The following is a 15,523-nucleotide window of genomic DNA, read 5'->3' as shown; positions in this document are numbered from 1 at the left end:
TGTTGCTTTGAGCCACAATCGCTTCTGTTAATAAAAAAAGGTGTTTTATTGTATAATGCCAAATTATGTGTGCATAAACAAACACAGTCATTACTACTAGAATATATATAATATGTATGTATATATTTATGGTTCTTAAGTTTGGAGGGACTGCTGGCATAGAAATGAGAGTGTTTTTTTCCTTTTTATGTTTCTCAAGGACTGTGTATTTAAATTCATGGTTTGTTTCTTTACATTTTAAAGGTATACAGCATACTTCATATACTTTACTTTTTTAAAAAGCAGCCCTTGTCCTTTTGTTACTTACGTTAACATAGATTTCATCCATGCATTTGGTAGTTTTCTTTTTGAAATAAAATTACTGCTGATGCAGGCCACTTTCTACATTTAATAAGAGGTGTTTTGCTTTTTGTTTTGTTTTGTTTTCTTTTCTTTTTTTAGGACCGTTTCCAGTTCACTTGTCATTTCATGAGAAATAACTAAAATTTGTGAATAAGAGAAATTGTAATATTTCTCTAGGTTACCTCTACTTGTAGATCTCATGCTGGATCTGATAATTAGCAAACAAATAGGACATTGCCGTGGGGATACACTTATCAGGATGAAAATTTATTTTTGACCAGTGCTGACAGTGTCTAATACTTCAAGCTAGCTCGACTCCGTTTTTCCTGCTGCTCCCACTCCGCTTTTATTTTGCCGACCGGGTGAATCAACCTGTGATTAAAAGAAGTTTGATCAGAAAATGGAAGGTTCTCTGAATTTTCTGGCTTCTTCCTCAAGGTTAATGGGAGAAGAAGCAGGTGGTTGAGAGGGCCCCTGTGGCGGGGATCCGTGTCTTTTATTTGTTTGGAAAAGGATCAGCATTTTGGAAGTTGATCTTGCCTGGCCAGTGGCGGTAGGCCTAGCACTGGAGACCATTTTGGGAACTGGCGGTGGACGCCAGAGGGCGTAAATGGCTGAAGTACCGGTATTTTGAAAATTGTTAAATGATACTTCCATGCATTAACTAAAATATTATGTAATTATTGGTACTGTATTCTTTTCAGTACAAGAAAGTACCCTGGGAATTTTGTAACTTCTACCATTATAACGAGTACTTAGGCCCCTGTATTAAAGCTGGAATTAGTTATTGTCTTCATCATCAAATAAGTACATCCTTATACAATTTAAAGTAATCGTTGTGGGGCGCCTGGGTGGCTCAGTCGGTTAAACATCCGACTTCAGCTCAGGTCATTATCTCACGGTCTGTGAGTTCGAGCCCCGCATTGGGCTCTGGGCTGATGGCTCGGAGCCTGGAGCCTGCTTCCGATTCTGTGTCTCCCTCTCTCTCTGCCCCTCCCCCATTCATGCTCTGTCTCTCTCTGTCTCAAAAATAAATAAAAACGTTAAAAAAAAAATAGAAATAAAGTAATCGTTGTTTTTTTTTTTTTAATGTTTACTTTTGAGAGAGAGGGAATGCACGCATGTGGGAGAGGGGGAGAGGGAGAGGGAGAGAGAAAAATCCCAAGCGAGCTTTGTGCTGTCAGCGGCTGAACCGGAAATGGGGCTTGACTCACGAACTCCGATCTGAGCCGAAGTCTGACACTTAACCGACTGAGCCACCCAGGCGCCCTTACATTAATTGTTAACCAAAGTATAACACACGCTTTTTTACAAAATCCACTTGTGCTCCGGGCCTCAGCTCTAACAACTGCAGGCTCTGGGCCCACGCTCATCACCCTCTCCTGTCCGCTCCTGGGGCAGCCCTCCCCGCGCCTTGGTAATTATTACTTGTGGGTTGCACCTTTATTACTTGTGGGTTACACCTGATCTTCAGAACTGGCTCACATGTAACAGTTCTAGAGTCATTACTCTGATAGAGTGGCTCTCTGTTGCAGTCGGCTACCCACACTTCATACGTAACTATCCTGGTACCAACCGTTGGCAAGAGGGACTGGTATTCCACTATTCTTCTGCTTCTCCTTTCATTTCTTGTCCGGTTCTTCCTTTTCCTTCTTCCATGTTTGGCATAGGTTTTAGGCCATCCATGGACTTCGTTTAGACTTGTTTCTAAGCTAGCAGGCATTTGTTACATCTCTCTAATAAAATCACTACTGGGCATTCATGTGTCTTTATAAGGAAAGCTTTATTTTTAGGTATTTATTAGGCACCTAAACATGTGTTAATTATCGTTCAGTATTTAAAACGCACTAATTATTTGCATTATGGAAACATTCATTGATTGCAACTGGTCCTTGTGACAAAGATGTGATTGAAATTATATATTCAGTTTTAAAATAAGGAATATGTCATTACTTTAACAGTTTACACATATTTATTTCATAAGTAATTCAATAAATATTGATTACTATGTATGAGGCTCCTTGTATAAGTAGTGTGTTTGTCTTACTGCATTCTTATTTGTATATGATGCATTGATTTGTAAAATCTCTTTGTTTTTCTTAGATAAAATTGAAGAAGCACAAAAAGAACTTAATGGGGCAGAAGTGTCAAAAAAAGGTAAATTAAAGTCAACCCCAATGTATTCTGTATTCTTAACAGAGATTCCTATTCAGATCCCTATAATTGCAGCCTTACTAAATCTATCAGTGAAAACATATCACGGAATTAGAAATCACCTTATACTGATTGATACCTGAAAGTATATGGACTTTACTTCCTGAAGTGCTTTAGCTACTTCTGTAGCTATTCTGTAACTGTTTCTACAAATTAAGATATTGCTGGTAGGATTATGAGAGATCGTTGCATCTCTTTTGAAAGTCCTATTTATGGGACTGTCCCATAGCAATAAAAGTACCAATATGATGCCTGTGTTTTAACATGTATGTGCCTATCTCTGTATGTTCTTGTGATGCAGTATTTTTTTGTAATGACGAAAGCCCAAGATAGATAAAATTATATGAATGCTATTCAGGGGAAAGAATGGTTGAATCAGTTTAATACATTGTATTTTGGGATATATTATGCACCTTTTCAAGAAATGTTAATTCTTTCAATTGACAGTGGTGGTTTATTGATGAATGAGGAAAATGAAATTGCACGGTAGCTTGTAAAATATCTCAGTTTATAAGTTTAATCAAATTTCAAAGGCATACACGCCTACATATTTATACACATTTCACACAAATATGTTTACAAAGGTGGAAGGAAGGGTCTGAGGAAGCTTAACTTTCCTTTATATGGCTTTATGGTTTTTATTAATTACAATGGTTGTAATTTTGTATAAAAAATTTAAAGGCAAAAATTGGTTTTCATGGTAGAAAACCTAGTGTTCGTTTTTCCAGATAATATGAAAAATGCATTCAATATTAAATAGTCTGTGGAGAGGGGAAGACAGGTGGATCGTCTCCCAACACTGTATGTTAATGAGTAAAATCGATTAAAAGGATATAATTAAAGCTCCCATTATAGCATTTATATTTCATGACTTATTATTTCTTTGTCCTTATTATATTTTCTAATTATAGTGGAATATTTTGACGGCAATTTACCTATATATGAATCCAATGGAAAGTCTTTTTTCTTTTTTTTTAAATCGATTTAGGTTCCTAGCTAAGTATCTTTAGTAGAAATATTTCTGGCTATTCAGGTTTTCCATCCCTTGGACCAACCTGCGAACCTCCAAGGTGCTGTGGCGTTGGTCTGAAGAGTTATGTTGTGATGTGCAGCAACCTTGAAGCGTCTCTCCATTTTCTTCTTCTCGCACCCCCTTCTTCCATGCAATCTGGAAGGTCCATAACAAACAGGATCCTTTAATGATACTCTTGCAGAAAAGCCTAGAAAGAACAGAGAAATCACTATAGCCATGCTGTCCCTTTCCAAGGTTGACTAAAGGTCCCTTCCCTCATTGCTGTAGACATAAAGCATGTAAGACACACAGGCTGTAAGAGATGCTTTACATCCAGTAAGGGTTTAGAGCTGCTGCAAGGAGAAAAATAAATGTGTGCTTGTTTTGCGTTTCCTTCTTTCTTACTCCCGTGGCAAAGAATTTTAAGAACAGTGAACTAAATGCCTATAGGAAGGAGGAAGCGGAACAAAGGTTCTAGAAAAAGAAATTGGATAATGAGTTTCAGAATAATCCAGTGGGCTACACTTGGCAGGCTACACTTATTTAAGACTGAGGATGAATACCAAGTGAGCATTGTTCTGTGCGGTTCGCTGCCTAGAATTACTACTTGGCTTTCATTTTTACGTACACATTCGGGGCAAATTAAAAATGAGATAGTTTTTGGGGCGCCTGGGTGTCTCAGTCGGTTAGGTGTCCAACTTCAGCTCTTGTCATGATCTCACGGTCTGTGAGTGCGAGCCCTGCATCGGGCTGTGTGCTGACAGCTCAGAGCCTGGGTCCTGCTTCGGATTCTGCGTCTCCCTTTCTCTGCCCCTCCCCTGCTCACACCTCCCTCCCCCCCCCCCCCCAAATAAGTAAACACTTAAAAAAATTTTTTTTTAAATGAAATAGTTTTCCTCTCAAATATAATTAAGGAATAATATCATTTTGTCTTTAACAATATGAGATAAAAATTTTTCAGTAATAAAAGTATTGAGATTTCTCAAATCTTTGCTGGCCGACCTGCTGATTAAAGGAAATTCATTTCTTCCTTTGGATAATATGCTGTAAAAATTTGTTGTTATTTTTATTAGGATGATTCATCTAGGGCAGATACTTTTTCACTATTTTTTCTTTTTTTCTTTTCTTTTAATTTTTTTTAATGTTTTTATTTATTTTTGAGACAGAGAGAGACAGAGCATGAATGGGGGAGGGGCAGAGAGAGAGGGAGACACAGAATCGGAAGCAGGCTCCAGGCTCTGAGCCGTCAGCCCAGAGCCCGACGCGGGGCTCGAACTCACGGACTGTGAGATCGTGACCTGAGCTGAAGTCGGACGCTTAACTGACTGAGCCACCCAGGCGCCCCCCTTTTTTTTTTTAAATTTTATTTTAATTTCACTATTTTTTCAACAGGCCTTTGCTTTTTCCCCCTGAAAGTTTGACTTTTGTCTTCTATATATGGCTATTTTTCTACAATGCTGTGGTTCTAAGGTTTTTTCTCCATTGAAGATACTGTAATTGTTCAATTTATTTATTGCTCTTTCTCCTCCTTTCCTTCTTTTTTTTTTTTTAAACCATTAGTACGAGTAACTGATTTGAATCTAGCACTAATGGCAAGCCCTTAAAAAACCCACAAAAAAAGAAGAAACACCTCGGTCATGGATAGATCTTTATTGTTTTCTAACATTTTAAGAAAAGATTAATTTGTTTAGTGTAATAGGGTGGCTAAGAAAGTGACTTTGCCCATTACGCACCAATAAAATAAAGAAGGGCACTAAATTATGTTAATGTGTTTCTTTTACTCTTTCTAGAGAGAAAGAATACATGAATGAAAATTAGATGACTTTGATTTATTTTAATTTTAATCAGTTTGGGGATAAACGTAACATGTAACATTCACATAATTCTCCATAACGTCATTATATTCTTCCTTACAGTGCTCTTTATTTGTTCTTAACATCCATCATATTTGACACTACTCTGAAAATTATTGCATGGGATTTATTTTTTTTTTTAACGTTTTATTTATTTTTGAGACAGGGAGAGACAGAGCATGAACAGGGGAGGGTCAGAGAGAGGGAGACACAGAATCTGAAACAGGCTCCAGGCTCCGAGCTGCCAGCACAGAGCCCGACGCGGGGCTCGAACTCACGGACTATGAGATCATGACCTGAGCTGAAGTCGGACGCTCAACCGACTGAGCCACCCAGGCGCCCCACATGGGATTTAAATAAAATAGTGAATGTCGCAGATGTGGGAATGGAAAATGTATAAACTAGGAAGAAATGAATAGATCGGTTTTTCAGGAGAGCTTTCATAGTCTATCTTTTGTATAAGCTTTAATTTTAATACTTTGTTTTAAATTTTTACCATACGATATTTGACATATGTAAGTTAATATATGTAATGTATTACAAATTTTTGTTTTTTAACGTTTATTTTTGAGAGAGAGAGAGAGACACAGAGCACGAGAGGGGGAGGGGCAGAGAGTGAGGGAGACACAGAATCCAAAGCAAGCTCCAGGCTCCGAGCTGTCAGCACAGAGCCCGACACGGGGCTCGAACTCATGAACCGTGAGATCATGACCTGAGCCAAAGTCGGACGCTTAACTGACTGAGCCACCCAGGTGCCCCTGTATGTGATGTGTTATAAAGCATAAAAACAACATGGTGATCTTTCATTCCACCACCCAGTGTGAAAACTGGCGCATCGTCAATACCATTGCATCAACCTGCGTGCTCGTCAGTATTTCCCTCTGTCTGCTCTTTAGAGGTATTTACCGTCCTCAGCTTTGTGTTCATCATGTTAATTCTTCATAAAAATAATTACATATTCTCAAACAGTATACTTTTTAGCTTTGCTTGAGTTTGAGCTTTAAAAATAAAATTATGTTCCCTAATTTTAACAGCTTTTTCACTCAACCTTGTTTCTAAAATGTATGCATGTTGTTGAAAGTAGCTATTTCTTCCCATTGCTGTAACAATATTTTATTACATGACGCAATATGTACCTCCATTCTCTTGTTGATGGATTTCAGTTATTTCTCCCTTTTTGCTGTCACAAACAGTGCAGCTCCGAATACTCTCATAGCCTAGTGCACATGTGTGAGTTTTCCAGGACATACACAGGGAGCGTAGATGTTCAGCTTCATAAGATGATGCGAGATGGTTTTCCAGAGTTTTTTGGAAATTTTACATTTCCTCCACCGGTGTCTAAGAATTCATTTTGTGCTATCCAGTACTTGGTATTGTCATTGTTTTTATTTTTTCCAGTTGGATGGGTAAAAAGTAGTGTTTTGTTCTGCTCTGGATTTATTATTCCCCAATTAGTAATAATGTTAAACATGTCTTCACTTGTATACCACTTTCTTGAAATGCTTACTTGTATCTTTTATGCATTTTAAACATCTTTTTTTTTTAAATATGTTTTGGATAACAGCTCTTTATTCATGTTATGTGCTTTAGTTCTGGGCTTACTTTTTTACTTTCTTTAAAGTACTTTTTGGGGGGCGCCTGGGTGGCTCAGTCGGTTGGGCGTCCGTCTTCGGCCCGGGTCATGATCTCGCGGTCCGTGGGTTCATGCCCCACGTTGGGCTCTGTACTGACGGCTCAGAGCCTGGAGCCTGCTTCAGATTCTGGGTCTCCCTCTTTCTCCCCCTCTCCTGCTTGTGCTCTCTCTCTCTCTCAAAAATAAATAAGCATTTAAAAATTTTTTTAAATGAATAAATAAAGTACCTTTTGGTACACAGAAGTTCTTGGTTTTAATATCATCAAACTATTAAGCTTTTTCATTTATGATTAGTATTTTTTTGTTGTTGTTTTTCTGGAGATTTTTAAATATATTTGCTTGCCTTAAATTCTTCCCTCCCACAAGGTCTTGCATGTTTTTTCTCTGTTTTCTTCTAAACAAAACAAACAAAACAAAAAAACAAAAAAAAACCCTTTCATATTCAGATAAAAAAATACATCTGAAGTTTATTTAAAAAAAAAATACAGTGTGAGTTTGGGTTCCACTTTCTTTTTTTTTTTTTTTTTTTTTTACCCCAAATGGATAACTATTTGTCCCAGAGTATTTATTACATTGATTCTCCTTTTACTCTTTTTCATCTTAATTTTCTTGATAGGTATGGGTTTGTTTGTTGGCTCTCTGTTCTCTTCTGTTAATCTGTGAGTTAATATTACAATGTGTTAATTACTATCACTACATGTTTCAATACACAGCAGGGAAAATTCCTAAAGTGTTTTGACTATTTCTAGTTTTTTGCTCATCCATTTAAATTTTAGAATCAGCTTTTAAAATAACTTGTTGGGACTTTGTTTGGGATTGCATTGAATTTGGGGCAAACTGACGATTGTCACAATTTTCAGGCTTTCTATCTCCAAAAATAATATATTTTTGATACTTGTGTTTTCTTTGTCTTATAGTTTATTCCATATGGATCTTGTACTTATTTTATTGAATTTATTCCTTGAAACTTTATTTTTTTATTGATTACATTGATTGTGTGTGTATATATGTGAAATTGTTTTTTAGCTCTTGTTGGCAAATAGAAATGCAGTATATTTTTTGTATATTCATCTTGTACCCAGCCACTTGGCTGAATCATTCATTCCAAAACTTTGCTTGCAGGTGCTTTAGATTTTCTTGTAAACAGTCTGATGCTAGCGGTAATGAAAGTTTTGTTTCCACCTTTTTAAATTATTGTTCCTTTATTTAGTTTTCTTGTTTTACCCAGTAGGCTTTGGTAAAATCAAAAGAATGGTAGTATTGGCGTCCTTGACTTGCTCTTGATTGTAAAGGGAATGCTTCTAATATTTCATGAAAATGTTTAAAGTCTTTTTAGGGGAAGGGAGGGTCAGGGGTTTTTTTGTTTGTTTTGTGTGTGTGTGTGTGTGTGTGTGTGTGTGTGCACGTCCACGCGTGCACTTGTTTAAGTAGCATAAGGAGGTTATCTTTTTGATCTACTGAGATTTTTAAAAGAATCATAAATGGATCTTTTTTTCATCAAATGGTTTTTCTTCATATGTAGAGCTTAATCTTATAGTCTCCCTTCTCTCATTCTAGTGTTTAAACTTCTCTTGCATCCTCTTAATACAATGAATTTAGTCTCGATTTTTATCTTTTTAAATACACTGCTAGATTTAATTTGTTAATATCTGATGAAGAATTCTGGGGCACCTGGGTGACTCAGTCATTTGAGCTTCGGACTCTTGGTCTCAGCTCAGGTCGTGATCTCAAGTTTCACGGTACTAAGCCCTGCATTGGGCTCCACGCTGATAGTGCAGAGCCTGCTTAAGATTGTCTCCAAAATAAATAAATAAAATTTGAAAAATATATATTTGTTGAAGTATTCTATATCCAGGTTCAAATTGAAGATATTGGTCTGTAGTTTTAGTTTCTTTTAATTATCCTTGCCTGATTTATTTCAAAATTATAGTAGCTCAGTAGAGGTGATCTGAGAACTATCCTCCTGTTTCCTATGGACGTATTTGTTTAATACTGGAATGATAGCTTTATAGGAAGGTCGTAGGATATATTTTGACTTTGTTTTAAAAACATTTTTTTTATGTTTATTTTTAAGAGAGAGAGAGAGAGCACGCAAGCAGGGGAGGGGCAGAGAGAGAGAGAGAGAGAGAGAGAGAGAGAGAGAGAGGGAGGGAGGGAGGGAGGGAGACACAGAATCTGAAGCAGGCTCCAGGCTCTGAGCTGTCAGCACGGAGCCCGACATGGGTCTCGAACTCATGAGCCATGAGATCATGACCTGAGCCGAAGTTGGATCCTTAACCGACTGAGCCGACCAGGTGCCCCTATTTTGACTTTCAAGAGGAGTTGAGGGTAGATTTTTAAGTGTCAAATCAGTATATTTAATAGTATGGATCTACTCAAGTTTTCTTTTTTCTCTTCTATCAGAGAGTACGTTATATTGTTATAATTTATACATTCTGTTAAGTCTTCACATTTATTGGTAAAAAGTCATTTGTGGTATTCTCTTACTCTTTCATTGCTGCTGGATTTTTTCATTGTTAATTTTGTTCGTTTGTGCTTTTTCTCTCTTTCTTGATTAGTCTTACAAAAGGCTTGTCTGCTTCACTTCCAATTATACCAACTTCTGATTTTCTTCATACTCTTTTGTAGCGTCCTTTTAAGTTATCAGTAAGTTTTGCTTTTTTATTATATTTTTCCTCTTTTTCTTTGGGTTCACTCTGTTATCAAATTTCTTAGGTTGGAATCTGGGCTCATTTATTTTAAGCATTTGGGTTTTTTTTAATTCAAATCACTTCATGGTATTAATTACCTTCTAAGTTATTGCTTTAGTTAAATTGTACACGATTTCATATTTACTGCTTTCGTTAATGTCTATGCTGTTTTCTTCTTTTACCCTCTTGACAATTTTTTTCCTCACATTTTTGGGGGTTTTACTTATGTTTTTGTTAGTGATTTGTCACTTAATTGCATGGTTATAATTAATTGTTTTTTTAAAAACCAGTTTGTATTTCTAAAATAATTTGCTCTCTGTATCTGAACACTGTGAACTCAAGATTTTCGGGAAATGTTCTACAAAAACGCTCCTGGATTTTAAGCTAGAAATTTAGAATTCAGCGCCTTATAAACTTTAGGGTTACAAAGATTACATAGCTGAAGTTGAAAGATGTCAAATAACATTACCCCAGGAGAATGCAACCAGGAAGTGAAATGAGGAGGCTTCGAGTCCTTGTCTTGGACTGTGCTGTTCTAACATTATTTCGTGTCCTAACTGGATGAGAGCTGAATCTAGGAGTCCTATTCTAAATGACCCTTTGAGTGATGAGATTATGATAGTGTGTAAGTCACCTCCTTTAAAAATGTTGTGATAATGCAGGAAACAATAGGATTCAGACAGTGGGTACTGAAGAAGGTAGAGATCGTAGGTCAGCTTGCACTGGAATTTTTCACATTAATTCTGTCTCAAACAGCAAAATCCTGACATTGCCGTCATAACGCCAGCCATCTCCTTCCAGTACCTGGGGTATATCACTCTGAAGTTTTATACTCCAGCCACCGGGAAGTTTTGTATGTACAAAATAGTTTCTGTTAATCATCCATTTTACCATGGATCTGAGAGTATGGTTTATATGGTTTATATGGTTTATAACCATATGGCTTATATGGTTTATAACCATATAGTTTATATGGTTTAAGAGACAGTGTAAGGAATCCGTACTGACTGCTCAAGTAACTTTGTGATTTTAGATTTGCTCCGAGGAATCACTTGACAAGTAGGATTTTTGTTAACATAGGCATAATTTGTGCCCTGGAATTACCCTCCTGCTATCCGGGGAAGCTTGAGGGAAGTTAGGTTTCTGTGAAAAACTAGACAGAGTCATTCTGAAGTGAGACTAACAGACTAATGAGCAGAAAACTAGGTTGTGGAATTCTAATTAGTGTGTACATAAGAAACCTAGACTTTGCTCACCTACTTTCCTGATTTTTTTAAGCTTCTTATAAGGTGAGTAAGTTTGCGAGAAGTACAAAAAATACTCCCATTTTTTTTTTAAGTACGGCATATGCTACTTTAAAAAATGAGGCTGATTTGGAATAATATTATATATTAATAATGTGCTTTAATGCTAATGACATTCTCTTCCTTAAGAATTCTGCTAAGCATATTTAAGAAAATATAAGGGCTTGTTCTTAGATTAGGGACAGTGAAGTCCTTCCTGAGACTAAAATTGAGGTGCATTATGGAAAATTTGGACCGATTTCATTAAATTAAAATGAATAATGTTAATGCCATGAAAGTAAGATAAAAAGGTTTTAAAATAGTTTGGGAGAAAGTTTGTGCAATAAAACAAAACCTGGTTGGCTTTATCGAAATGTAATAAATCTAGAAGGGCATTAACAATTTACTAAATGCAAGTTCCCAGCCAGAGGAAAGGCTGGTGTACTTTTCATTGAGATGTCTGAACTTCAGAGTATTTTAAAGGAATGCAGTTTTGTTACTTTAGTATGTAGTAACACTCGTCAGGTATATATTCTTGACAAGTTGTGGTCCTTGCGTTTATAAATTAATTGCTAGGAAATAATGTGTTTAAACGAGCTTATTAATGGATGTTTATTTTTAATAAAAACACTTATAAATTCGGCGTTCTTAATAAATGCCCTAAAAATGCATCATGGTTTTCCTGTAAGGTTGTTAGTTCATTCTTTTTTCAATACATTTGTATTGTGCTTCAGACATTCTTTGTAGCCCTGGGGAGTAGATAGGAAGGAAAAAGTCTAACCCTCAAAAGAACCCATCACCTTAGCTCAGCTCTTGGCCAAATTATCCTGAAATCTGAATTGGTAGAATCAAAATTCATGAGGTTTTATGTAGCCTAGCAGTGATGCCTAACAAATTTCCCTTGGGAGAATGGCAACAGATTTTCTGATTTTTAGGGAAAAGAAGCCCTCTTCTTTTAGTATTTTATTACTTGGAATTTTAGATTTAAACATTCAGGTTTCATGAAGTTTTCTCCTAGTGTAATGAACCATGCTAATTTGAACCACGGAAGGATTAGAATTGTTTTAATGATATGGGCAGTGTGTCTGGCCTAAAGGCTCCATAAGTCAATCCTGTCGATATTTGTAGATTTAAAAACAGCAGATGCTAAGAGATCATTGTTGTTCAGATAGACTGTGCCAGCCACATAGAAGATGATTTGCACAACGGTAAATCAAAGCATTTTTTAGTACACCAGTGTAAAATAAATGTCTTTAAACGTTCCGTACCCATGGTGTTTAAATGCAAAAACACCCAACACTTTGTTGCCCGTAGAATACGACAGGCAAAAATCCTTCCTACTTTCTTAGCAGAATGCAAATTCTGTGACTGATTACTTATCTGTTGAGTAATCATTCATTAAATTAGAAACTTCAGTAGCTAACAGGATTTTTATTTTATGGGATTCACGATATCATCGATTTGCATTCTCTTGCGTTTTTATGGCATATTCCATTGACTTCAAGATGCTATTGATGGTGAGATGCGCACTGATTTCATGCACCATTTAGAAAGGGAAAGTCACTGCCGGTTGAATCGTGACACAGTGCTCTTATAATTGAGTAGAAAATGAATCCTGATTTCAGGGAGATTAAAATTTCAAAGCGTGTTTGCTTGAGAGTCCACAGAGTACATATTTACATCCACCGCTTCATTTTTTGGTACGAGAGATGCAGTGGTTCAGATGACGACGTGTGGATTTGAGCGGCTTTGAGGACCGCGTCCCGGAGGACTGTGAAGAACAAAGGAATGGATCTTTGTCTGTTGGTTCACTTGGGGACTCATGGAAGAATGATGGGGGGTGGGGGAACAGGTTATGTTCAACTTACACTCTTTGCTTCTTGGGTAACCGACCCCATGCACATGCCTCAGTATTTTCTATGTAAATAATGTCGCACGGTGACTTAACAGGATAATCTGTGTTACTGCTGATCTATTTAGACATTTCTCCACTTGGCTGCTGTAATCTACGTGTGGGGCAAAAGGAAAAAGAGGGAAGCAAGCTCAGATACTTACTGCCTACAGAGAGACTTGTTCTTTTCTGTTAACACAGATGAGAGAAGGCACTAGACAGTGTGGGCATGAAACCAAGGAATAGAATCCCAGGAAAGGAAGAATAGAAAATAAAAGCGAGCGGAGGCAGAATAAATTGAAAATGGGTTAAACAACTGAGAGAAACTCTGGAAACTAAATTAAGAAGAAGAAAAAATTAAACACTGTTGTGGAAATAGCAAAGTACCATTTCACCCGAACGTGGTATCCTTTTGTCAGTTTCACGACTCGGAGTGTGTTTTACTGGATTGGACCGCCTATGGGAGGAGTATAAAATTGTGAGTGGCGATGCCTTAAGAGTTTTGCCCTGAGCACCAAGCACAAAATTAACTGTTTCCTTTAAGAAGAGATTCGGAAGCAGCAAATGAGATTCTGTGGACGAGGGAGGAAGGGTACAGAGAGGACTGAAGAATGTTTGAGTGAGAACAAATGTAGGTAGTGGCATCGACACGTCGTCCGATGGTTAGTTAGCGGGAAGTAGACTCCACCAGACCGCAGAACAGATCGTATTGGGGGTGCAGCGCGCTAACTGCGCAGGAGCAGGGAAGGAGGGGGTTGCTGTGGGGTGTTTATTTCTGGAGGCCCACCACCGAGCATGGGGTTAGCCACTCAGAAACTGTTTAATGAAACCCTTTGATGGCTGTCTGTGGCTCTTAGCCTGAAGACGGTCTCCAAAACGCGGCGAATGAGAGACCTCGGCTCGCTAAGCCCTGCCCCTCACCCACTCACCCCTGCCTCCTGTGAGTGCTGGGATTCCTCCAGTTAATTTTTGCCCACTGCCCCACCACCAGTACTTGCCCCAGTTCCTAGTGCATAGAGTAGTAGGCACTTGGCAGACGGTCACCGAATAGGTGAAGGTGGGTGGGTACGCGCATGAGGGAGAGAAGAGAGTGACTTCCTTTGCATTACAGGCAGGAGTTTTAAACAATACGTACTATTGCTTTCTTCCTATTTTTTACGTGTGGTTACACAGATATTTTTTATTTCTTCTGGTATAACCTAGATTGCGTATCTGAAGTAAGTTTTTCATTATATTAAATTGTCTGTATAATTTAATTGTATGTCTCCGCGGTGAACCACAGAACTCACTTAAGTATATCGAGCAAAAATTAAAGCTCTTCTCTAACCTTTAATAGAGACTGCGGACAGCCACTGCAAATGAATCCTTCCTTATGATTTTATTTGAGCACTAAGATTAAAGCTATTCTTGGATACTTTGGTAAGATAACAATATCTTCGTTAACCTGGTGAGAGGTTGTGATGTTCTGAATAAAGATTTGAGGATTTCACCTTTCTGAAGGTTTAACGCTATAACCCCGAGAGCCTTCGTGGTAGAAATGTTTATCAAATGGATTTCATACTTTCTTGTCTTGGTTAGCGTTAGCCTCAATTTAAGCTTTCTTTCTTTTTCTTTTCGATTGAGGGCCAGTCATGTGCTGGTCCCTGGGGTAGGGAAGGGACAATTGGTAGCATTTGCCCCTGTGGTGAAAATACTCCCGCCAAGACTTGACTTTAATGCTGCCCAGGGTTGTGTGGCTTCCAGAATTCCTGAATATTTAGTAGAGCTGTCTTGAGCACATACTGCTCAAAGAAATTATCATCATGCAGTATTTTTCTTGTGGTTTCAAGCACAGGGAGAGTAAGACTCAGAACGAAACGGGCCCCAGTCCTACATTTAGGACTTTCTTAGAAAAATTGCCAGAGTTTTTGGAATCTTTCTTATGAAAGTGCAACAGGATACTTTAAAAAAGTTCTTATTTGTATTGAAGGCTGAGTCAGCCTCCTACCAGGTGACCTTCTTAAACCTGCAGAAGTACATCCGGGTATCTGATTTTATTCTCCGTGTCAGCTCTCTTGTTAACAAGAGTCAGATTTTTATCTCCTGCCTCTCCAGCTCACTATTTTTGCACAAGCCCTGTCATAAGACATTAGAACAACTTATAAAAATGGAAAATGTACTTACTCATAACGCCTCCTCTCAGTTGTTGTTAACTTTTCTACCTTTGCTAACCTGGCTATAGCATAGCCACAGAAGCCCAGTTTTTCTGAGGTGCTCTTTAGAAGTAAGGAGAAGTACTTATCGGAATGGTAAATAAGGTTAATAGAACAAATCTGGAAGTATATACTTGGTTTCCTCTTTCAGTGGCATCTTCAAAGACATAAGTTATGTGAAGGAGTAATGGATACAGTGTTTTGTGGGAGTGTAATATTTGTGAAAGTGATACGCACAACCGTAATACGGCAAAAGAGAACAGAGCTGTATAGTCGTAAGGTTTCCATATCGTATTAGAATCTGCATTAGCTTCCGATAAGTTAGAATGCAAGGTCAGTTCTAGATCACTACAAAGAGAACCACTCAAGAAAGTTCTGAAAAAAGATCATTAAAGAAATTAAAATGTTGTATT

The 15,523-nt window shown here is 37.6% G+C and overlaps 1 protein-coding gene across 6 annotated transcripts in view; it reads left to right on the top strand.

The window, feature by feature from the left end:
- HIVEP1 (HIVEP zinc finger 1) overlaps positions 1-15,523 on the top strand; it is a 146,982-nt gene that overhangs the window by 73,200 nt on the left and 58,259 nt on the right. For all 6 annotated transcript variants that reach the window (XM_078446635.2, XM_078446636.2, XM_078446639.2 and 3 more), the window contains exon 3: positions 2,446-2,499. In XM_078446635.2, coding sequence (XP_078302761.2) covers positions 2,446-2,499 — 54 coding nt within the window. The remainder of the gene's footprint in view (positions 1-2,445; positions 2,500-15,523) is intronic.

Source organism: Panthera onca, chromosome B2, assembly GCF_046562875.1.
Source record: "Panthera onca isolate mPanOnc1 chromosome B2, mPanOnc1 haplotype 2, whole genome shotgun sequence".
Lineage (NCBI taxonomy): Eukaryota > Metazoa > Chordata > Mammalia > Carnivora > Felidae > Panthera > Panthera onca.
This window is presented reverse-complemented; position numbering and strand designations above follow the sequence as displayed.